Source organism: Pelophylax lessonae (assembly GCF_965119305.1).
Source record: "Pelophylax lessonae genome assembly, chromosome: 2".
Classification (NCBI taxonomy): domain Eukaryota; kingdom Metazoa; phylum Chordata; class Amphibia; order Anura; family Ranidae; genus Pelophylax; species Pelophylax lessonae.
The window spans coordinates 385,098,745-385,124,215 of record NC_138769.1 but is presented as its reverse complement, the minus strand read 5'-3'; the positions used below and the strand labels follow the sequence as shown (position 1 = coordinate 385,124,215).

Genomic DNA, 25,471 nt, shown 5'->3' with positions numbered 1-25,471 from the left:
CATACTGGTACCACTTCCAACTAAGTACAGTAATAGGGGTCATGTGCAATCGAAATATGAGGTTTTCTTAACAAGGCCAGCTGAGAAGCCAAATAAATTTTGTGTTGAGCCCATGCAGGGAAAAGCAACACAATCAAATCAATTTCAGCCACTGAAAGTGCTTGTACCTTTCTTCCCTTTGCTGATATGTTCACTAGGGGAATCGAATGACACTGGCAGAGCATTTGAGTCATTCAGCACTGGTTCTTGTCGACTTAGGCACCTCTCACTATCATATGGTGGTGGACAGAGAGTCTTCTGTCCTAAGTAAGTTCTAATTTGCGATTAGGGCTTACACAGGGCTTCTTCTCTTTGCTATTGGGGGCAAACAGAAAGGCAAAGGAGAAAAGGGTAGGTATGTATAATCAGCTGTAGGGGCTGGAATTATAGTGTACCTTTGCTTTATAATGCATATGCAGAGTACACATTATTTTTACAGCATCCTATATACTGTAGATACTACAACTCTGGGTTTTTAATTTAGAAGTCCAGATTTTATCTATATAATTTACACTATTTGGGCATAAAGATCTTTACACCAACATTTAGGCCATAACACATTTTAAATTAAATTATACAAAGTAAACTTGAAATGTTTTATAATATCCCAACTCTATGTCTGCCCACCCTTTTGGTATCGTACATCCTTGCCAGTTACTTATCTTCTAAATACACAATAAATTAATTATAACAATAGCATAAAGAAACCAAGAAAGGGGTATAAATAGTGCATGGCTACATCTTTAGTATTCAGTATGTAGCTTTACAAAGGTCTGTAATGCAGTTATACAGATTTATTTACCCACTCTTTGCAAGACAGTCAAAGCCCATGGCTTCTGTGCTTAGAGGCATTGGATTTGAACTAAAACTACAATCATCACAGTCTTCATGTTATAGATGTAATGCTTTGACTACGTGAGACTTCCTATTTTAGTGTGATTTTTTTTAGAACCATTGTTCATTTTACAGAAAGATGTCTGTGTGATATCATGGATGCTATAGATAGTGTATCTTCTTCATATTTATTTATATATGTACATACATTGATCTATTTCACATTCCAACCCACTGGATTTTCTTGAACTAACACTCTACTTTATGTAGTAGGTGTGATTAATAGCAAGGTTCATTTGATACGCAAGGCTTAAAATCCAGCACTCTCAGAACTGCTTCTGTAGCTGGGGCTTCGACTGTGGCTGGGAGAACGACTCCGAGTCCGGCTACGGCTATAGCTGCTGTAACTGTCATAGCTCCTACTTCGACTACGGCTGTGGGAGTAGCTGCTCAGGGAGCTGGAAGATGGGCTAGGTCTATAGTAAGGAATTGGGCGCTTCCGGGCACTGAAAATGAAAGATAACAATTAATAATTACATTGTTATGCTTATTATAAGTTGCCACAAGAAAGACAGAGCAGTAAAAAAACGAAGTTGTTATTGGTTAATAATTCACTGCATTAACAGACATATGTTAGAGCTAAGAATTTTACCATAGATGTTACTTTTTTTAGACTGTAAAAGTAAAGGGTGGTAATGGGTGCAAATCTTACCCCATAATAGTATGTGCAGCAGATGTAGCAGTACAGGTACCAAGTGGAAGCAATTATTGTGCTGCAACCACACTGTGAAAGACAATCAGTTGATCTCTACAGTGACCACACATGTATTAAAAGCTGAGATAACTATAAACTAATATTTCAGGTTTGTGTGAACATTGGGTTAACTTGAATGTATAAAACTACTTTTAAAATGTGTGCTTTCCATACACTTAATGTAATAAACTGATTATTGCAATCCTGGATCTGACACAATATAACTTGATTTGCCTCATATCCAAATCTGAAACTACCATTTTTATTCTCTGGTATTTACCTATTCTCCTACTCTATGCGAGCCTTTTACAACACCACATTAACATTGGATTTTGACAGCATATGCAAATTTCTTATGAAATCCTTTGCAAAGAAAATAGGTTGCAATGCTCACAATACATATGTCACTTGCCACTCAAAGTGAAAGAAACAGGAAGGGGAAGGGTCACTGTTAATGAGTGACAGATGATCAGTTTGTGTAAGATTCTGGTACCTTCGGTACCCTTCCAGCCCATTTCTTCCGCATTGCGTTCCACCATTTAGGTAGGTGGAACGCATATAGCTACCTGTCCCTTTAATTCTCATGACGTCATCACTAGGCGCCGCTCTGAGCGGCTATTTCAATCGCCGGCTTTCACTCACAAGGTGTTCGTGCAAACCGCTTGTTATACAGCCTTGTCTGACGCTGCCAAAGCCTCCAGCTATTTCCCCAGTATCTGGATAGACCGGAGTCTCACTACTTGATCCTGTATCTCGCTACTGATCCTGTATCTCGCTACCTGATCCTTATCTCATTACCGGACCCCTCATCTCTCTAAACCAACTAGTGATAAGTACCCCACAGGGGATTCCTTCCTATCAACTTACACTATCTACTCTTGCATACTAAAGACTGTTGCTATCTATGCATTACTATTTCTATCATCTGCACTGTTACATAGATTGCTAGCTCTTGAGTCTACTACCATCCATATCCTTGCACTGAGTTAGCAATTCCTGTACACTTCATCTGCTGTCCCCTACCACCTGTTATTTGTACATGATTGCTAACCTATCTGCATACTATCTATCACCATCTGCTAACAGTCCTGAACATTACTATTGAGTGCCTATCATTGCTATCACTACTCACGCCTGTCCTTTCAGCACATCACCTCTATACTATCGTATACAACCTATCACTCCAGGAACATCTTATCTGAGTGTCTGTATATTTGCATGCTGAGGCAGGCTGGGCAACAATGATGAGTCTGGAGAGTTGGATATGGTAATTCAACACATCTCTACACGACTACTGAGTGGAAATTCTGCAGATGCAAATCCAGTTCACTAAACAAACGCCGGAGCGTTACAGATTGCACGAACCCGAAAAAAAAAATGGATTCAGCAGAATTAGCCACTCATGTGATACAACTAACACAAAAGGTAGATGCATTAATCCTTTCCCTTACCGAAGTGAAAAATGAAAATCAGACTTTGAGACAGCAGATAGCCCGTGTTTCACAGCTCACTGCTGCTCAACCTCGTGAGCCCAAAATAAACCCTCCTCTAGTGTTTACAGGTGATCGGAAAAAATTTCGTGAATTTAAAAACGCATGTCAATTGCTTTTTAATTTAAAACCTCGTACTTACACTACAGACCAAATTAAAGTCTGCACCACTATCTCATACTTGTCGGGTGATCCACGGGCTTGGGCAGACTCTCTCTTTGAGAAAAATGACCCTCTTCTTAACTCCTATCCTTTATTCTTAGCAGAACTCGCTAGCTTATATGAAGACCCAAATAGGCAGAGTACTGCTGACAGCCAATTGAGGGCTTTAAAACAAGGAAGGAGACCTGTTGAAGATTTTGAAGCAGAGTTCAAAAGATGGACCCTTGATTCAGGGTGGAATGATGCATCCTTGCGAACCCAGTTCAGACTCGGGTTATCAGAAGCCGTTAAAGACGAGCTCGCCCGAGCGGATTTACCTGGCACTCTGGATGCCTTAATGCAACTCAGCATCAATATTGACAGGCGACTGCGAGAAAGAAAGGCTGAGAAAATGGGAGTACCATTATCCAATCCTTCTCGGGTTTCGCCCGCTGACCCTACTCCTATGGAGGTAGGAACCATACGCCCACCATTATCGTCTACTGAACGAGCCAGGAGAAGATCTGAAAATCTCTGCATGTACTGCGCCTCCCCGGATCATTTGATAAGCGTCTGTCCCCTTGTCCGCAAAAAAGAGCGTGAGTGTTCACATGTCTTGCTGGGGGGATTAACGACTTCTTTTTCTAATCCCTATCTTTTTATTCATTTGACCTTACAGTGGGACCACAATAGGATCACCACCAAGGCTATGATCGACACAGGATCTTGTGGGAACTACATTGACACTAGTTTTGTTGCTTTAAATAAAATACCTATTATTTCAAAATCTAAACCTGTCTCTGTTAGTTTTATTAACGGTATTCCGTTATCTTCTGGTCCAATTACCAATCAGACACAAGCACTCCTTGCTACTGCTAACGAGTCTCATGTTGAGACCACCACTTTTGATGTATTACCTTCACCACATTTTCCCATTATTTTGGGACTTCCCTGGTTACACATACATCAACCAATCATTGATTGGAAAACACGGACTCTAACCTTCCCCTCTCACTACTGCGAGACCACGTGTAACCTCCAATCATATAAAAAAATCCTGTCCATGGTGTCAGATGAAATTTCACCACCACCATGTTATCAGGATCTATCAGAAGTCTTCCTTGAGAAAAATGCTCAAGTATTGCCTCCCCATAGGGACTACGATTGTTCTATTGATCTACTCCCTAATAGTAAACTACCTTTCGGTCATGTTTATCCTCTTTCTCAGGATGAACTTTCACATCTCAAGGAATACTTGGATGAGAATTTAGCGAAAGGGTTTATTAGACCCTCTACTTCTTCCACAGCTGCAGGACTTTTCTTTGTCCGCAATAAGGATTTAAGTCTCAGGCCTATTATTGACTATAGGCAATTAAATACCATTACGATAAAGGATCGCTATCCTTTACCTCTCATTCCCGAACTCATTGAACAAGTGCGCGGAGCTACCTACTTTTCAAAATTGGACCTAAAAGGGGCATACAACCTCATCCGAATCTGTAATGGGGATGAGTGGAAGACGGCATTCAGAACCAGATACGGATTATTCGAATATCTAGTGATGCCTTTTGGGTTGTGTAATGCTCCCGCAGCATTTCAGCGATTCATAAATGCTATCTTCAGAGACTTACTTGATGTTTGTGTTGTGGTATATCTGGATGATATACTCATTTATTCTCAGTCCTTGTCCGAACATGTAAGACATGTAAGACTTGTGCTATCCAGATTACTCGCACACAATTTATACGTAAAATTGAAAAAATGCCTATTTCATAAGGAAGAAGTACTATTCCTAGGATACATCATATCCAAGAACGGTATCAAGATGGATATGAGCAAGATATCGTGTATACTGGATTGGCCTGTACCAACAACTTGTAAGGCATTACAACGATTCCTTGGATTTTCAAACTTCTATAGGAAGTTCATCAAGAACTTCTCTTCTATTGTGAGACCGCTCACACAACTTACAAGTGTAAAGAAACCATTCAAATGGTCTGAAGAAGCAAATAAAGCTTTCCGCTTGTTAAAATCAAGCTTCACTTCTGCTCTCATACTACGCCATCCAGACCCATCCCTCCAATACATCCTGGAGGTAGATGCGTCAAATATGGCTGTAGGAGGAGTTCTTTCCCAACGACCAACGAATACTTCACCACTCCACCCAGTTGCTTTTTTCTCTAAATCACTAAGTAGCCCAGAGGTGAATTACCCAGTGGGTGAAAAAGAGTTGCTTGCCATAAAACTGGCACTAGAAAATTGGCGACATTTACTTGAAGGTACTCGATTGCCAATACTCATATATACAGATCATAAGAATCTCCAATACCTTCAGACCAACAAGACTCTTTCCCACCGGCAGGTACGTTGGTCATTAGTCTTCCTAAGATTCAACTTCCTAGTGACCTACACGCCTGCAGACAAAAACAAAAAAGCGGATGCGCTATCACGGCTAACCGAAGATAACTGCGCCGAAATCCCTTCACTTCCTATAATACCCCATGACCGTATTATTGGTGTTGTTCGTTCCTTGAAGGAAGAGATTCTGCACAGTATAGGACTGGATTCACCACCACCACAACTAAGTGCTGATGCAGAAGGCTTCCTCTACTTTAACGACAAACTCTACATACCTCCTGGTATGCGTACCAAGATCTTGGAATTATCACATGACGTACCTATGGCAGGACATATGGGTATGACTAAGACATTCAATTTGCTCATCAGGCAATTTTGGTGGCCTGATATGAAGACGTCTGTACAAAAATTTGTTTCCTCATGTGACATCTGTGCAAGGTCCAAAATTGACACTACAAAACCATCTGGTCTACTTTGCAGTCTACCAATACCCAAAGTTCCATGGGAAGTTGTGTCCTTAGACTTTATAGTAGAATTACCACCTTCCAAAGGATTTACTACCATTCTAGTGTCAGTGGACCATCTGACAAAGATGGCACATTTCATTTCTATTCGCAGACTACCTTCATCTAAGGAAACAGCGGAATTACTAGTGAAACATGTGTTCAAGCTACATGGAATTCCAAAGACTCTTTTATCTGACCGAGGTTCACAGTTCATCTCCAAGTTTTGGCAAGCTCTATGTCATATACTACGAATTGAGCGAAAACTTACTTCTCCCTACCACCCTCAGACCAATGGACAAACTGAAAGAGTCAACCAGTGCATTGAACAATATTTGCGTTGCTACACCTCATACCTACAGGATGATTGGGTGGACCTCCTCCCTCTGGCAGAATTTGCTTACAATAACGCAACCCACAGTACTACTAAGCAAAGTCCATTCAACCTAAACTATGGGTTTCATCCCACACTTCTTCCACCACGCATCCTGCCATCAAGTAACCCAGTAGCCTCTGACTATCTTACCCAAATAAAAGACTCTCTGGGTTTACTTAACACCACCATCTCACATGCTCATAGCCAACAAAAAAGGTACTACGACCTCCGTAGAAGACCTTCTCCTCAATATGCTATTGGGGATCTCGTTTGGCTATCTACGAAAAACTTAAGGTTAAAGATCCCCAGTAAAAAGCTTGGGCCTTTGTTTCTAGGACCTTTCCCAATTGAGAAGCTCATTGGGAGAGCTGCAGTTCAACTCACCTTACCGGCAGATCTTAAAATACACCCCATCTTTCACGTGTCGCTACTGAAACCACATGTTCCCAACCAAGGAATAAGACCTACCATCTCGCCTCCACCTCCAGTACAAGTTGAGGGCGGAGAAGAATTTGAGATTAAGGAGATTTTGGATTCTCGTATCCACAGAGGGAAACTCCAATATCTCATAAGATGGAAAAACTATGGACCCCAAGACGACACCTGGTTGGATACTTCTGACGTTCACGCTCCCAGGCTTATACGAAGGTTCCACTCCAAATACCCGGAGAGACCAGTGCTATAGGCCTTCCGGAGCCGGCCTTAAGGGGGGGGTACTGTAAGATTCTGGTACCTTCGGTACCCTTCCAGCCCATTTCTTCCACATTGCGTTCCACCATTTAGGTAGGTGGAACGCATATAGCTACCTGTCCCTTTAATTCTCATGACGTCATCACTAGGCGCCGCTCTGAGCGGCTATTTCAATCGCCGGCTTTCACTCACAAGGTGTTCGTGCAAACCGCTTGTTATACAGCCTTGTCTGACGCTGCCAAAGCCTCCAGCTATTTCCCCAGTATCTGGATAGACGGGAGTCTCGCTACTTGATCCCGTATCTCGCTACTGATCCTGTATCTCGCTACCTGATTCTTATCTCATTACCGGACCCCTCATCTCTCTAAACCAACTAGTGATAAGTACCCCACAGGGGATTCCTTCCTATCAACTTACACTATCTACTCTTGCATACTAAAGACTGTTGCTATCTATGCATTACTATTTCTATCATCTGCACTGTTACATAGATTGCTAGCTCTTGAGTCTACTACCATCCATATCCTTGCACTGAGTTAGCAATTCCTGTACACTTCATCTGCTGTCCCCTACCACCTGTTATTTGTACATGATTGCTAACCTATCTGCATACTATCTATCACCATCTGCTAACACTCCTGAACATTACTATTGAGTGCCTATCATTGCTATCACTACTCACGCCTGTCCTTTCAGCACATCACCTCTATACTATCGAATACAACCTATCACTCCAGGAACATCTTATCTGAGTGTCTGTATATTTGCATGCTGAGGCAGGCTGGGCCACAATGATGAGTCTGGAGAGTTGGATATGGTAATTCAACACATCTCTACACGACTACTGAGTGGAAATTCTGCAGCTGCAAATCCAGTTCACTAAACAAACGCCGGAGCGTTACAGTTTGCTGCTTTTCTTAGTGTGTGTTATGACCCTGTAAGGTGGTGGTACAGGGTCTTTAAGCGATTTTACCCTAAGACTCACTGTAAAATGGTAAAAGAGAGTCTGTTTTCCAATTGAGGGAATACTGTTTTTCAATCAGAAGATAGAGCTTCTGTTGCTGAGGTATGAGGATCAAAGAGTGGTGGCAGCTGAGGAGGACCTCATTCTGCAATGATGAGTGAAAAAAGGCCAGCTATGTGAATTTGGGGTGATGCTGCTGTTCTGGGGTGTTAAGAGTCAAGGTTTATGCTTCTTTAAAAGATTTGTTTGCCGTTTCCATTGTTTGCAGTGGCGCTAATAAAAAATCAGTGACATGAGAAACAAAAGAAGTGTGGGTTAAAGGGAATAAAACATTGGGGAATGGGTGCAGTGTGAAGAGGCAGCATGGGTTTAGTCACATCAGTGGGAAAGATGTCTCTATAGTTCCAGGGGTGAAGGTTGGTTCATGTCTGCAGAGGGATGGGGTGGCAAGCTGACATATATGCATATATATTTATAGAATTCCATTGCATTCTTAATCATCAGCTACTCAAACAACTCAATACCATAAGATTAAAATAAACTCCTTGCAAGTCCACTCTCCAAAAAATAAAAAATAAAATGTACACAACTTCTCCTCAAATATTCTTCATCTTCGTGTTCTAGTGAAATAGGGGTGGAATATGCGTAGGAATGGAATCGATAATGTTTTCTATTTTTTTCTTTATGAAAAACATTTTAAGCCTTTAAAAGCCCATAGTGAAAAAACCCACTGCACCAAAAGGGTGATTGAGGGTGATCACTAGGCAAAGACGATGCTATTAAATATTATATATACTTACCTTCAATCAGAGTTACTATAAAGGTTAAGGTAATGTGGTTCACAGTGGGCTCACATTTGCTGAACGTAACCAAAAGGCAACTATACTGCTACGTCTGTATGTATAAATCCAAAATATTCTTGTATTTTATTATGCATGTTTCTGTTAAAGTCATTGTTAGCATAAAAAGGGGGTTTTATGAACCACAGCTCACAATATAAAAGGCTGAGGATGTTAGGAGTTGTAATTCAAAAACAATATAATGTTGGAATCATAGTTGGTTAATAAAGCAAACTGAATGACATTCCTGCTTTGTTTGCTCCACATTATCCACACCTCAGACAGACGCTGAAATTGTTGAGACAAATAGTTAGTAGATAACTGAACCGTTAAATATGAATAAGTTAGTGTGAAACAAAAAGGAACTGCAATCCATTACAACACAGCTATTGACCAGTTGGGATACCTTTAGAAATGCAGAGTTTTTGTAGCATATATGATATTTTGTGATCTAAAGAGCATCACAAAACTGCTATTTTTTTTCATTTGGCCCTCGTTTGTTACGTCGTATACCCGCCTTACACATGATGTAAATTGCAACCATGAACACTAAAGCTATTTGCGCATCTCTTACAACTGTTGATATGACAGGGCCTAGCCAACCATAAATGATAAGATGGCAGGAGAAAGCACTCTTACTTACTTCAGCACCTTTTTGACTTTATGAGTACTGACACAATTTTTTTTATTTAATATACTGAGTGATTGTGACATAGCTGTAACATAGAGAACCATAAAATGGTTATAACAGAATTGGAATTGCAGTCCCCTTTTGCTCAAAAACATTTTTAAGCTAGGCAAAAGCTGTGCAACATATATAAGGCAGAGAGAAATAAGTGGTAAGAGGTCAAAGCCAGAAACCAAGATCCCCGATTTGCAACAGACTGTAAGAAAACACGTATTTTGTGAGTGATTAGTGTATTTGGGAGAGGGTTACATTTTTTCAGTAAACACCTGATTAGGTTACCACAGTAACCAAGAAGACTTGCTGTAACGTACACCATTGGCAGCTGATCTTCAAAAGGAACCTTGTGGGATGGAATAGCATAAAAGGATGTGACATACAAATAAACAGTTATACATTAAAGTAAACATGCCTTTAATTCAAAGAAATGTCTCATTTGCTGACAGTTTTAAACATATTAGGATTTTTGACTTACCATTGAAAAAGTACAGGACTCAGGCTTCTTTAAATACTGTAAATATGAATAGGTTATGTGGAACTATCTTCAGGTAATTGAAATGCTGCAGGGACATCCTATCCTACATTCCAAAGCACTATTCCCAAGGCACACATTCCCGTAGAAATGGATGTATTTGTAAGTGGGTGCTGAAGCGACCACCGGCTAGAACAGTGTCAGGGAAAGTAACACTAGTCAGAGAGAGTAATGTCACCAGCACACCAAGATCTGCAAAAATGAGTCCAAAGTTTTATTCAGCGACCACATCTTTACAGAAGAAAGCAACATTACAGAGGCACATAGGACCCCTTCGTCAGGCATGTGGCACATGGTATGTGACACACGGTCACATGCCTGATGAAGGGGTCCTGTGTGGCTCCGAAACATTGCTTGTTGTTGTAACAATGTGATCGCTGATTAAAATTTTGGACTCATTTTTGGAGATCTTGATGTTCTGATGACATTTCTCTCTCATCCTATACTATATAACCCCTCCCAGTCCCAGCTAGCTTAAGATTTGTAGGGTCTTGTTAATTCATAAAAATCGCTGGATCCACCAAAGGAAGTTCCCATATCCTAAGGAAACCTTGGACAATAGGATACTGTTGAATGAAATGTTTAGGAGGAGAAAAATCTTCTTCAGGTGAGGCCAGTTCATGTACATGACAAGCTCAACCAGCATGTGAACCTGGAAGCTGGTTTTAGAAATTTTAAAGACCCCCATACTGGATACCTGCATGTGAACAGATTCTGGCTGCATTAAGAGGTGTAGCAATAATTTCCTGTAGTTTAGGAGTAATGTCTGTTGCAGACTTATCATCCTATTCCTATGTCTCAAAAGGCAAGGTGTTCTCTTCAGCTGACACCCCTTTTTGTACTGTGTCTGGCTAAAGGGCAAAGTCAAAGACCAAATCAGGAGGGTAGGTTGAAGAGGAAACTTCTGTGACTTATTCTGTCTATGGCCCCAATAAAACCAGGAAATGTGGCCATGAACTCTGACATTGTGGCAGAAAATTCCTCTTTAGAAAGGAAGGTGGGGGCTTGCATGGCTGATAGACTGGTTGGATGACCAGAGGAAGGCAGAGAGTCACAATGGGGTCAACCATCAGAGGAAAGAGTTAAGGACCCTGAACAAATGTACTACCATCCCTCAAAGGGAGCTAAAGGCTAAGCATGAGACAACAAGCCTAGATCTGTCATGCCTGTGAAAATTACCGTATCCCTAGACAATGCAGTGGAGCAGAAGGGGGATGCCTTGGTGCAAGCAATTGTAGGTCACTGGAACCCAGTAGTTGAAAGAATAAGCCACTAGTATCATGAAAAAAGGTGCTTAGACACAGAAAGCACTTTGGCTGCGCAGGTGCAGTAGCGTTTGTTTGCACAGGCACACTAAGGTGCGACTCATGAGATGCACACAGATGCAACAGCACCACACCAGACTTGCTCTAAAGCCTAAAATGACTCCAAAGTAATATTTTTACCTTGGCTATTCTGGTTCCTATTGCATCACAATAAGGGGGACAGTGGTTCCAATACACCCAAAGTGAAAAAGCTGGACTTGGCTAGCAATGAGGTAAACATTTATAGGGCTTCTGCCTTGTACTACCCACATCTATAGCTGCAATTAACATGTTATAACCCCATCTTGGCTTTGCCTTCCATGATGGGCACAACCTTGTAGTGGTCTTCAGAGACTGAGCTCAACACCAGGCAGATCACAGCTCTGATTCTGTAAAGCATTTTGTGGCTAACTCCACATGTTGCATCATATGCCAAGTGAAGCACCCACATCAGGATCCAGTACAAGCTATTATGGTGGATCATCTTGCAATATAGTCCAGTGAGAAAGAAAACTTCCTTAGAAAAAAGGGTAATTACCTAGGACTAGAAAAAAACGAGGCTAGCTAAGTGTGGGAGGGTGATGTCCCTTCAGTTTTACATTTTTGCTTGTGTCCAATAACCTAAAGGTAGCTGCATATAACCCAGTTTTAATTACTTTAAAAAAGTCTGTGTCTTGTACTGTACATTCAGGAAATCTAGTTTTATTATGAATTAAACAGGTTAGATTTTCCATCAAATCACTTGTTTTCAGCTCCAAGATCTTGCTACCGTGGCAAGAAAAAGTATGTGACCCCCTTGGAATTAACTGGTTTTCTGCAGTAATTTAACATATAATGTGAACTGATCCTCATCTAAGTCACAACAATAGACACAAACAATGTCCTAAGTTGATAACACGTAAACAATTCTAATTAGTCATGTCTTTATTGAACCCAACCATTAAATATTTACAGTTCTGGTGGAAAAAGTAAGTGAACCTATAGACTAATTACTTCAAGACAAGCTAATTGGAGGCAGAAGTTTGCACACCTGGAGTCCAATTTTATGAAATGAGTTTGGAGGCGTGGTTTAGAAACATTGATTAAAAAAAATGCACTCAAACATTTTAGGACTGCTGTTCAATAGAAGCATCAGCTGATGTGAACCATGCCTCACAAAAAAGAATTCTCTGAAGACATGCAATCGAGAGTAGTTGATCTGCCTAAGGCTGGAAAGGGATGCAAAGCAGTCGTAAAGTGTGTAGGCATCCTTCAGTAGATAGTTAGACAAACTGTCTAAAATTTAGACAGTCTGGTATTGTGGTTACTATTCCTAGAAGTAGGTGCCCAGCTTAGATGACTCCCAAGGCATAACGCACTCCTCAATAAGGTAAAGATGAACCCACGAGTAACAGTTAAAGGCCTGAAAACATCACTGGAGCTGACTCACATTCCTGTTCAAGGGTCTATCGTACGTAAGTCTTTAAACAGGTAGGGTGTCCATGGCAGAACACCATGGAGGAAGCTGCTGCTCTCAATAAAAACATTGCAGTTTGCCAAAGAGCTCCTTGGCAAACTGCAGTGCTACTGGGAAAATGTTTTGTGGACTGCTGAAACAAAAGTTGAATTGTTCAGGAAGCATACTCAGCACTAAGTATGGAGCAAATTGGGCACAGCTTACAAACATCAAAACAGTATTCCAACAGTGAAGTATGGTAGAGGGAACACCATGATTTGGGCTCGCTTCACTGCCTCATGGCCTGGACCACTTACCATCATCAAGGTGAAAATACATTTCAAAGCTTACCAAAACATCCTACAGGATAATGTCAGGGTTGCTGACTGCTAACTGAAGCTTAGTAGAAGCTGGGTCATGCAGCAGGACAGGGACCCTAAGCAATAAAGTAAATCCACCACTGACTGGCTTCATAAAAATAAAATGTACCTTTTGTAGTGGCCCAGTCACAGCCCAGACCTTAACCGCATGGAGATGCTGTGGAATGAACTCAAGAGAGATGTTCACACCAGACATCCTTCAAATGCGTCTGAGCTGAAGCAGATTTGTAAAGAGAAATGGTCAAAAACTCCTCCCGAACATGGTGTAGGTCTAAACCAGAGCTACTGAAAGTGCTTGCTTGAAGTCATAGCTGTTAAAGAGGGTATAGCCAGCTATTAACTCCTAGGCTTCACTTACTTTTTCCTCCAGCACTATAAATATTTAATGATTGTTTCTAATAAATACACAAGAAATTAGAAGTGTCTGTGTGTTTTCAGCTTAAGCACATTGTACAGTATATGTCTATTATTGTGACCTCGAATCAGCTCACGTTTTATAGGAAATTACTGCAGAAAACCAGTTAATTCCAAGGGGCTCACATTCTTTTTCTTGCTGAACTTGCTTTGTTAGATTGCAGTGCAAAACAGGGTCTATTATTGCTAATCTTGGCACAAGACAGCTTGATAATTTTGACACACGATAAGGTACCTAGAAAAACATGTTACAATGTTGCATACATTCTTCATACACCCTCCTTTAGATTTACCAATAACTGTGTAATGCAAAGATCTCACTAAACAATTTATTCAGTAACGCTGAATCACATATACCCCTTTGCTACAGTACATAACTTCTGGCAAATCAAAGGTAGACTGTACAATCAGATTTTAATGTGTGCAGCCAGCTTAAAGGCTACCTATAGACATTAATGAACAGATACTAGATCTTGCAGGCTGAGATTGTTAACCTCTGCCAATTAGCAGCAGCGTTGTCAGTCTGCTGTGCAACCTCCTTCATTTGGCCTCTGGGCTGTCCATCAGTTCTGTAAGATTAATATGTAATAGGGAGGCAAACAACTTTGTATATAACCCCAGGTGCCAGCCTTAAAGGAAAAAATAGAAATTAACTTGGAAAATCCATCCTGCTTGATCAACTCCCTGGCTTTGAAGGTGCATCCAAGGGTGTCAGAGATTTCCCAGTCTGGCCATAAAGTCTAGGTAAGGTTTGTTGTTAGGGCATGTGTCAGTACAATTTTTTTCCTGCTTTTAGACACCAAAATCCTCCCACTGACAATTACCAGTCTCTAGTTCTTGGTGTCAAAAGCCAATGTGCTGCCCAAGTATTTCCACTTACATGTAACTATATTAAAGCCTAAAACTGAAAAACAGAAAGTGACATATAAAATGAAATCACCAATCCTACCTATGCGCCACACACACACACCACACTATATCACACAACACACTATATCTAAATTATATACAAAATATATATAAGGCTAAACAATCTAATGAATATGAAACAATCACCAAATTGCACCCACTTTAAACAAATACTAAAACGTCTCTATACATTCACCAAAATAAATAGCTGGCGGATAGTGGCACAATAACATACAATCAAAAAATTAGAGCAATGAATGTTCCAGTGCAAACAACTAATCCAGTGCAAATAAAGTATGAAGAAAAAAATGTTTAACAAATAGTAAACTCTATAACACCCTGTGTGAACGGGTGATATAATAGATCTGTCCATTGGATAGGTCATAGATGATAAAATTCTCACTGTTTCTCCTACGATGGAATTACAAAAGGATCCAGATATACAATGTCATGCAGTTTTCATACCACACCAAGTGAAAAAAACGTGTCACCACTTCCCCTTTGGATGTAAACTCACCAGATAGATTTGCCTCGCACTCTCATGTTTGACAAATGTTAAAACATGGGAAGAAGATCACTCCATCTGCAGCTAACTGGCTACATGCATTGGAGTTAGGTGCAGATGGAGCGTTTTCTTTGGTTTACAGAGTGGAGTCCCTGGATAGTTTTTTTTTTGTCTTTTTCTCTCTGATTAGAGGGACAGGTGTGAGTTTGCAGAGCAGAGCTCTCTTCACCTGTGATAATTACTGACCATCAACACCTGTTCAATCTAACTATCCCTTGAAGTAAGAAACAGTTACACACAGTTGTTTATATACAATTTATTAAAAAATAAGGGTAATAAAATAAAGGTTACGCTTTATACCAGTGGTGTTTGGTGCGTAGGGAAATGCATCCTTGTTAGTGTTAAAAAATAACACTCTGTTTGCTCCTAATTGTAGTGGTGACAATAGATAATGCTTTGTGGCTTCTAAAGAAGCCGATTGGCAAAACACGTCGAGAGAAGAGCATTTGTCAACAACATAAGAATTTTTATTTGGATATTCTCTCTTTTTTAAGGATTCAACAGTATTTGTATACTGTTTTTTTATTATTTAAAGTACAATAAAGAAATGTTTTTTATGACTTATGTGTTATGGCCCCTTTAACGTCCCCTCATTACTAAATCCAAATATATGTTCTTTTGGGATGTGGGTGCCCTTGATTTCCAGGTTTAGTGGTTTATTTAATGCAATTATATTTGTGCTTTATTACTTATAATCATAATGTATACTAACTTTGGGGCCCTGCTATGTAAGCGGCAGTGCTTTTTACAAAGGTGTTCTAATGAATGCATAATAAAGATACATACAGTACCCACATAAATTGTCTAGGTGAGTTTATTATTTTACCTTGTAATTCTTCGTGGCTCCATAAAGCTAGGGGAATCCCTCCTTCTCTTTCTAATTGGTGAATAACTTCTTGAGCGTCGGCGGGGTCTTGCTGCTTCCGTGTCATTAAGTCGTGTTCGGTTCTCAACATCCTTCACCCTAATATAAGCAGAAGTACATAAGAAATGTATAAAAACTTTTAACTAAAGGGGTAAGCAATGCCTAATTAGTTACCAAGCAAAATAAAATGAAAAGACTACAAAACACAGAATATATTATGTTATACTGTATATTCTGTAATAGTTGCAAGCTCTATAACTAAAATATATTAGTATTATATATATATATATATATATATATATATATATATATATATATATATATATATATATATATATATAATTATTATATATATATATATTACTTATATAATACATAAATTACTGGTCATCCAGGCAAACTTTGACTAACCAAATTTGACTGGGTAATCTCTCTAAGGTGGTAAAATACAATAGGTACAAACCATAAACCTGTCTTCTTCTTTTGTAAACTTATCAGCAAACACAAAATAATAGGCTGTATACAAAATCTACATAAAGGTAAAATAGCTTATATATTTAATATATTAATACTTAATAGTTGAGATTGTCAGCAGATCTTTTACAAAACATGAATTGTAAAGTGTTAGTTGCCCTGCATTATAAAATTGATTAATTTTTCAATGGTGCTAGTAGCTTTTAAAGCTAACAATTAACCATTCATATGGCCAGGATGGACTATGTGGTAGTACAATTACCTTGTTTAAGCATGGATGTGGTCACTATACAGCATATTACATCATTTTCTCCTTATCTTCTGGAAGTTCAGCTCAGGCACTAAACATTTAAACCATATTTATTTGACTAAACCCATGTATGGCTATGAGTCACATATCCAGGTATCTGAATAATGATCCATTGTTTGAGGTGTATGCATAACCTAAACGTGTACTTTAATTCTGTCAAGAGTTGGATAGAATAAACCTATCCATTTGTCCTGGTGACCACTATCACTGTAACAAAAAGTCATTGCGAAATTCACACTTTTACAGTTGTCACCAGAACAAGAGGTGAGGGTCAACATTCCAATGGGGACAGTTGTCTATGAGAGCAATTCCCCTTGCTCCATGAGAGATATCCTCTAATTCTATGTTGCATCTTCTGACCAGAAAATTAAGGAAAATCTACTCAACCGAGTACAGATAGCATAAAATAAATGAAGAGGGGTTATAATCCATTTCCTTTTATATCCAAAACTAATAAAACTTGTTTACCTATACATGAACTTTAGGTACATGGATACAAAAAGGATGAATGGTTAAAAGGATTACATTATCTTCAATAAATTTTGAAAGTCAGAAAGTTTAATCACAAAACTAAAAACATATTGAAACGTTATATAGGCTTTACCTGTTTAAAGCTTTCTTTTGCGAGGCAGATCGAGACCTGCTTCTGGCCATCCTCTTGTCACGTGACCTGGAGCGGGATGGAGATCGGCTGGAACTCCAGGAGCTGCCTCTGTGGCCACTGCGTGCTGGACTCTTTTTTCTGTCAGAATTCTGTCTAATATGCTTCACTGAAGACTCAGAGCAGCTATTCTGTCTACCACGGTGATGCTTTATTTTTAGCCTGTGACATACAAACCCTAATTATTTATATCCATTATCTCATTAGAACTTTATTTCTCTTGCAGTTATTGACATAAACACAACCTAATAATTTACTTTCTTTCACAATGTTTTCAGTGAAACCATGTTTTAAATCCAACAAATCATATATGCAATTTAAATATGACCTTACTTTTTGGCAGCGACACCATGGTTCTTTTCCATTCCAGTGGTGTGTGACAACATTGACCCTTCAGAATCACTGCTGTAGCTTGTATGGCTTCCTGAGTTTACAGAAGACTCCTTATGTATCCTGGTTCTGCCCCTGGACCTCCCATGGTGTCTGACTGATGATGGCGACCTAGAGTCTCGTCGATGTTTATCATCTGATGAACAACGACCACCTTTGCTTGATGAAACAGATCTTGGGCTCCTTACATCATTACGATTGTTGCCCTTGTGATGGCTAGGTGATGTTTCCAATTTTGCATGTGTCCGTGAGGATGGGGATATTGAATTCAGCCGCTGCAGAGGAAAATAAATAGAAATTGGGGAAAAAGAAAAGATAGGGAGATGCTTTAGCACTACTTCATCAGCAAGGAACAGAAATGTTAACTCACAGTTGCATACAGCACGTTAACACAGAGATTCTACACTGAGACTATTTTTTCTGCTTAGCCTTCTGACCCCAACAATGCAGCTCATGCAATTTTGCATGCAAAACGCAACAAAAAGAAAATAGAAAACAAGAAATTATTTCAAAGAGTGGGAAGGGGAAGAGAGAAAATCTAAAATTAAGGTCTCACATAAAAAATAAATAAAGAAAATTAATTGTATGTAGATTACAAAAGTATGGGTTAAATATTATTTGGATAAAAAAAAAAAAAGAGAAAGTAAAATCAAATTAATAAAAAGTGAGGAGTGAGGTAGACATCTGGACAAAACAGCACAAAAACTGGTAGAGAGATTGAGGAGGGAAGAGGGGAAAGTATAATAAAAAAAAAAAATACTAAAATAAAATCCACAAATGTTACTAAGAAAAATAAATTGTCTTTTTTGTAAAATTCATTTTAGTTTTTCTGAACTCCTTTATTTTTCCGGTAGAGTACTGTTGAGCTTTCATCAGCACCCCATGTTCTCAGTTTTGTCACACTGTGATTTTTTTTTTTTTTTTTTTTGATTTAAGTTCCTCTTGGTTAACATCCACTTACCAAGAAAGTGGCATTTCCTCCTTTAGTAGGTAAGGTATGAAGAAAAGGGAAAAGTGGGGCAACATAAGTGCATCATTAGATTCACAAAAATGCAAGAGAGATAGAGAGAGAGAAAAAATAATAATAAAGAAAAAAACACACAAACCCACTTTCCTGGCCTTGTATTTTGAAAATGCTTGAAGAGGCCAATCATGAGGTTTGAGTGACCTTGGTTAGTTTTGTAAGGAACCCTTGCTAAGGTTTTAACTTTAAGCCCAGCTAGTGTATGCTTTCTAAATTTGAAATAATTCTCTTGAAGAATGTATTGGATCATACATCAGTATCCAAAACTTGAATTAAACAATGGTGGCTTTAAAATGCAAGGAGTAGTAAGTCAGGTTCTGCTTTACATATCATGAACAAAAATATAAAAAAGAAAACATAAATAAAAAATAGTGTTCATTTTTTGAAAAGGAATTAGACTTCTAAAAATGTATGCATGTCCAACACGGTGTTCATTTTCAATAAATCATCTCAGTACTAGCTTACTTGTATAGCCCATGTTGACACATATCTAAGACATAGGTATAGTAAACCTAACTAAATTGGGGTTAGAACTGTGTAAAAAAGTAAAAGTATTGATAAATGGCTAAGCACACCCATGACGAAGATTCTGGGAATGATGTGTCAATGTAGTAAGAAAGGGAGCTGTTCCTTGCCTCGTTTTGGTCCAATTTGGATGTTAACCAAATATCAGCAAACTGATGTAACCATATTTATGAAGTTATACCTCAGGATATTCAATATTACTAGCCAACATATGCTTTCTTCCTAGCTGTGAAAAGAAAAGATGGCACATATTTCCTGTCAGGGCAATACTAATCATATTTGTAAGCTTGGAGATGCAAGGTACAATAGCTATTTTACACAGCCTAACAAGTAATACCTCTTTAATGAACATACAGAAAGAATGATAAATGATAAGTGTTTCTGCTAGTGACAATGAGCAAAGAAGATGTTAGAGATAAGCATTTTTTTTCTTTTGATGTACAATTCTGTTGTACATTCAGCTCCCTTTTGAGTCATTCACAATATCAAGTTTGAAACATCGCCCCTTTATCTTCAATAACAGTCATATTTGTAACATAAAATATGTTCTTACAAATTGAACATAAAAACAATGAAAATAAGCATCATAAAACAAAGGGTTTACAAAGGTAAATGAAGACCCTCCTGTTACAAGGAATTTATGAATTTCTGGGAAGTAATATATTGCCACTATGTAAGTTTAAAAGGAAAAATGTGAAATTTGAATCTAAAAAATGATAATTCTGAAAAAAAAAAAAAAAAAATTCACTCTTGCCAATGGCATTCATGAATTTGCCAAGAGAATGCCTGGTTTTCAAGAAGAGTTGGCTCCTAAAGGTTCTTTCCTCTCCCTTTAAAGAGAACCAGACACTTTTTGAAAAACTTAACCTATGACGGCTAATTTACTAAAGGAGTTGAGAATCTTCACTTCAATTATCTAATCCTGTGAAAACCAAATTCCTGTTTACTTATTTTATTTGAACATGATGGTTTAATTGAAGTGAATATTCATTCAATTTATTGTGTGAAGATTCTCAACTGCTTTAGTAAATTATCCCATTTGTCTCCATTTTATTGTAGAACCAATGCCAATAAAGCATCAACGTTGTCAAAGTTGACATCAAAGACATGTCAAAGTCTGCAAGCAGAACATGATGAACTAACAGTGTTAAGATTCCATATACCCACTCTGTTTTGCTGGCCATATATAGAAACTTTAAGCTGGAACGATTGACAATATCACAAGCCTATGACTCTACTGTTTCTTTTGGAGTGGGGGGATTGTAATTTAGGCTAGTTTGAGAACAATGCCCACCTTTCCCAACCAGTAAAAAAGTTGTAATAAGTAGATCTAAAAGTATCTGTCCCTCCTCTATTCTTTTCTCTTTCAGGAGGGTAAATGTGTTCAATTGGACAAACTCAATTAAAGAAAGGACAGCTGGGACCACAGGTGGATGGATCCTGCCTGTGCCTTTGACCACCATTTGAGAGATTTTTTTTATAGCTGTCAGACAGTATCATTTGTCATTTAGCAGGACCAGGTGGTGAACTTATAAGAGGTTGTCACAATAGCATTAGGGGGCACCGAGACCAGAAATGTTCCAAGTAGTTTTGCAGAGGGCATTTTTACAAATCCCTTTTGAATGAGGAGTTTATAAACACAAGCCAGTTGAGCCAAAACAGCAACAGGAATTTTACAAAAAGCAAAAGGGACAGCTTTTTTACTCTCCAATAATAAACAGAAAATAAAATAAAATAAATACATCTTTGGGTAAACAATTTGTTAAGAGAGTAAAGAACAATGGATTAAAAAAAAAAAGTCTATGGGTGACAGCTCCATTACAAGCAAGTGATTGCTTGCTTGGGGTTGTATCCAGTGTGCAACCCCAACCATAGATATCAGGCACAATAAAAATATTTTCATAAAATACTATACATTCCTTTTGTGAAAATTCAGAAATGTAATGCCAAGAGAATGTTGTGGGAATATGGGAATAGGTATTTACACAACCAAAAGGTGTACCAATAGATATTTTATTGAATTTACTGATGTTTCCCATTTTATGCATCAATAATCACATAACAATTTAATATGGTCATAGCCATCCAGTAAGTTAGTTATTAAATGAGATATAGGTGGGATAATCAAATCTTTAATTTTAACTTTAGGTTACAGATGAACTGAATTAAGGAGCCCTGCTGCCAGCTGGTGCCTACACTTGCAATTAGCTGTTTTTTCACAGGTTCTAGTCTCTGCAGTCTTACACTAAGACTATAGAAAAAAAGGGGTAGGGTTTTTTAAAAAGCTGATTTCCTAAAGGCAAAAAGGCTGTTTAGTTTACAAAGGTATTTTCCTTGGAGCTAAGTAAATGTGGTGACATTTCACTATGCAACAAATATGCAATGATGTGCAAGGAAAATAGGAAAACAGTATTTTGGCTTGCACATCACTGGATGATGGAAGTCAGCAGAGCATCACCTCATTCACTAAGCTCTGGGCATAAGTCCTACACGAAGTACAATTTCCTTTGCAAATTGAACAGTCTATTTGGCTTTAGTAAATCAACCCCTATAATCAAACATTAAAGTAATAAAACAGGTGAGGTTAACAAACAAATAAACATGATTAATATGCCATAATCCATTAGTGATACTTTATGCACATACAATTTGACCCTATAACCTTTTCTTTAGCATAATACTGATTGGAATTATGAGGTATACAAAACAAGTATAAGGTATGATGCTACATATGCATATTTAACATTAGACTGTGCTGGAAACTTTCCAGAAATTGCCTTAGGATTAACTGTTTTGATTCCAACTCAACCATTAATTTAGCAACACTATCCTTTCTAGGGTTTGGCTTCTAAGACATTATATATTTACCAGTAAAAATATTACAGAAATCCTGTACTATGGAGGCAAGAGTAATTTCCATCATCTCATGGTGTTAAAACATGCTACTTCCTTTATTACATAGGAGCTATTGCACTTATACTTTAGCTGCAATACATGTCGACCTGCCTTACTATTGTTAAGTTATCATAGAGCAAATGTAGCAAATTCTTCAGCCTCCAAAATAATCAAATATGACAGGCTTTTTATTTCCCCCCAAATAATTTTCTCTATTTTGGCATGTGTAAATTATCCCACTTGCTTACATCTTAACACTGGCTGAATTATTAAAGCTAGTAAGGTATAAAAAAATATACAGAGATACAGATTGTGATACAGAGAAATAATGCTAAGCTAAAGGTCCATCACATTCAGCCTATTCTAATACTGTTGATTCAAAAGAAGGTAAAACAAAGTCTCTTTTGGGGCAGCTGCCAATATATTACCGGGGGGGGGGGGGGGATAACATACTGGTATTGTCTACGACATGATGATAATTACTTTTAAGTAATACAGAAGGAATATGGGATTGGCATCTTTTAAAAGACAACATGAACAAAGTCACAAAAGTTGCTATTGCACTAACAGTTGTTGGAAGCCTTCCTCCTTGAATATTTATTTTAACAAAAATCAGAGTTTTAAAAATGAATAGGCCTGCAAACTTTTTAATGTAAACAAACACCAGGTGCTGTAAACTGTTCAGAAACCAAAGCAATACAATCTCAGAGTCTTTGCTGAGATATCTGAGGCTGAATTTACCACAGTGCCTGTAGCTCCTACGGGAGATCTCATTAAGGGTTTGTTTTAAAGCTCATTTACTGCTTGTAAAGGATATAAATGTTTTATTATCCCACAATTAGCAAATGCAGATTTAAAAAAAAGCCCTCCAGCTGCATTTTTAAAGGCTTTTTAAGGATGTCAGGACAGAATTCTCGTACTGCAGTGCAACCATAGTTTAATATCATGACTAGGTTTCAGTTTGTACTTCAAACAAAAGTAGTGGGAGTCTCAATTTTGTTTGTTAGAAAGTCATAGGAGTAGACAAGACCTGCATGCTACTATACAGAAATACCACAATAAAAAAATGAATTTATGTTTTTCTATGAAATGCCCTATAAATGCAACAATGTCATTTGTAAATAATTCAACTCATTATATTATAGCTGGATTTTATACACACTGTAAATTAGGAGCACTAATGCTTAGCTCCCTTATTAACACATTACAATAACATTATCATCACATATCAAAATAATACAAGGGCCATAGTCAAAAAGTCGATCAGCACTGCCAGCATGTATTTTTAACTTTATCCTTTATTATCTTTAATTTAAAATTAAAAACGGCCATCATTTTTAATATTGCACTGATTGATAAATGATATTAATCAATAGATTGAAAAGAAAACTGGTGGCTTTTTTACAACTTTTTTGACAATTAATTTGTATGAGAAAATCCTGGGGAATTGGCTTAGTAATAACAGGAGAGCTCTTTGACCTTTGATTCTGTACATTGAGGCTCACCTGCATTCATCATGGGGGCAGCTGGCATACACACAAAACAATCAGGTCTGCACTGTATTCAAATGTATACAAACACACAAACTTTCAACTATTTTCAGCAAACACTGCATTGAAGCACTGTGGAAAGGCAAAATAATATTATTAATAAGATTAATAACTTGTTAAATAGTTCAATGAACTTCTTTCACCAAAAATGCTAGTAGCATGTGTTCCCCTTGTTCTGATCTACAATGGTCCTGACTTCCAAAGGATCTATGAGAATACCTAGAATTTGCATTCTGTGACTAGTGCAATAGGGCTATATCGTTTTAAAAGAATTCTGTTTAAATTACGTAAAATATGTATATTTAAAGGGAAAATACAAAGATTTTGAGTGAATTTTGTTTAATTCTTTAAAAAATATGTTTTTAATCTGACAAAGGATTCCTAGACTATTATGGCTTTATTCAAAGAAACAGCACAACAGTAGCTGCCTACTGTAAGCTGACTTTATTGCACTGAAACCTCAGACAGCTTGAGCTACTGAGCTTTGTAAAGAATGTGCTTCTTACAGCAAGTGATTAGGAAAACATGAACATAAGCTGAAAGGATCAAATACAAATTTGATAGAACATTACATAATATTCCTATGCAATATGAGATATGCAATATTTCTAAAATTGGTCATTTTGCTAACCATAATTAAAAGGAGCAATTAGTTACTCAGAAAATAGGATTGAGGTCATAATAAATAAAAAGATACAATTTTAAATTCCATCATTATTTTCTTTCAGGGAAACTTATAATGATAATGCATCGGTTTCAGTAAAAGTATTTTTCTTGCAGGGAAATAAGACAATTATCAAAGTGTAAATGCTACTCAGATTTGGCCAGAAGCACTTAAACACTTTTTCTGTTACAATTTAGAGGAGACCATACTAAATGAGTTGGTTTACTAAACACATGAATGTCCTCTGTTTGCGTCCAAAACCTATTTAGGTGAAAGTGAAATAAGTAAACAGTTAAAAAGAAAATTCTTCTAAACTTGAAATTAATATAGGCTTAGTATATAACCTCTAAAATCAAAATTGCCTGTCTTGTACTCTATATATTAAGTGTATAACAACACAACTATAATCTTCCATTTCTACTGATCACTATTTAAAAGAAAGACAGCTTAGTTTTAATTTAGGTTGCCTCTAAGCAAAACAATGTAAAATTAAATCCTAAAAAAAATTTTGTATCAAAACAACTGGAAGCTTTTAGAATTTGGTCTTTGTCATTTTGATATCTTTTTATTATGTCTTCTAAGTATGCTATATACAGTATAGTTATATATATGTTAGTATACAACATAATAAAATATATGGTGTATTGGCAAAATACAGCTACAATTTTCTAAATGTACTCGAGAGAAAAGACTGTAGAAGCTGAAGCCACAAATGGACTCCTGTTTTTTGGGAAGTGTAGATGCCTCAATGCTTCTAGTGTTGCATTTCCACAGTGCCATCTCATTCTTTATTTGCTAACAATTATTTAAAGTGCAATTCCAGATACAACATCTTTATTTTAGTTTTGATTACAGAAAATTAAGACCTCAGGTACCTTTATTGCTATCTAGATCCCTGTGA

The 25,471-nt window shown here is 37.7% G+C and overlaps 1 protein-coding gene across 1 annotated transcript in view; it reads right to left on the bottom strand.

Moving 5' to 3' along the window:
• Nucleotides 1-252: 252 nt before the first annotated feature.
• The window catches only part of SRRM3 (serine/arginine repetitive matrix 3), a 547,157-nt gene continuing 521,938 nt past the window's right edge, over nt 253-25,471 (bottom strand). Inside the window, exons 12-15 of the mRNA XM_082246736.1 lie at nt 17,856-18,187; nt 17,466-17,684; nt 16,039-16,176; nt 253-1,379 (exon numbers count right to left, since the gene is read on the bottom strand). Of these exons, the coding sequence (XP_082102862.1) occupies nt 1,184-1,379; nt 16,039-16,176; nt 17,466-17,684; nt 17,856-18,187 (885 nt within the window). The 3' untranslated portion in view covers nt 253-1,183. The remainder of the gene's footprint in view (nt 1,380-16,038; nt 16,177-17,465; nt 17,685-17,855; nt 18,188-25,471) is intronic.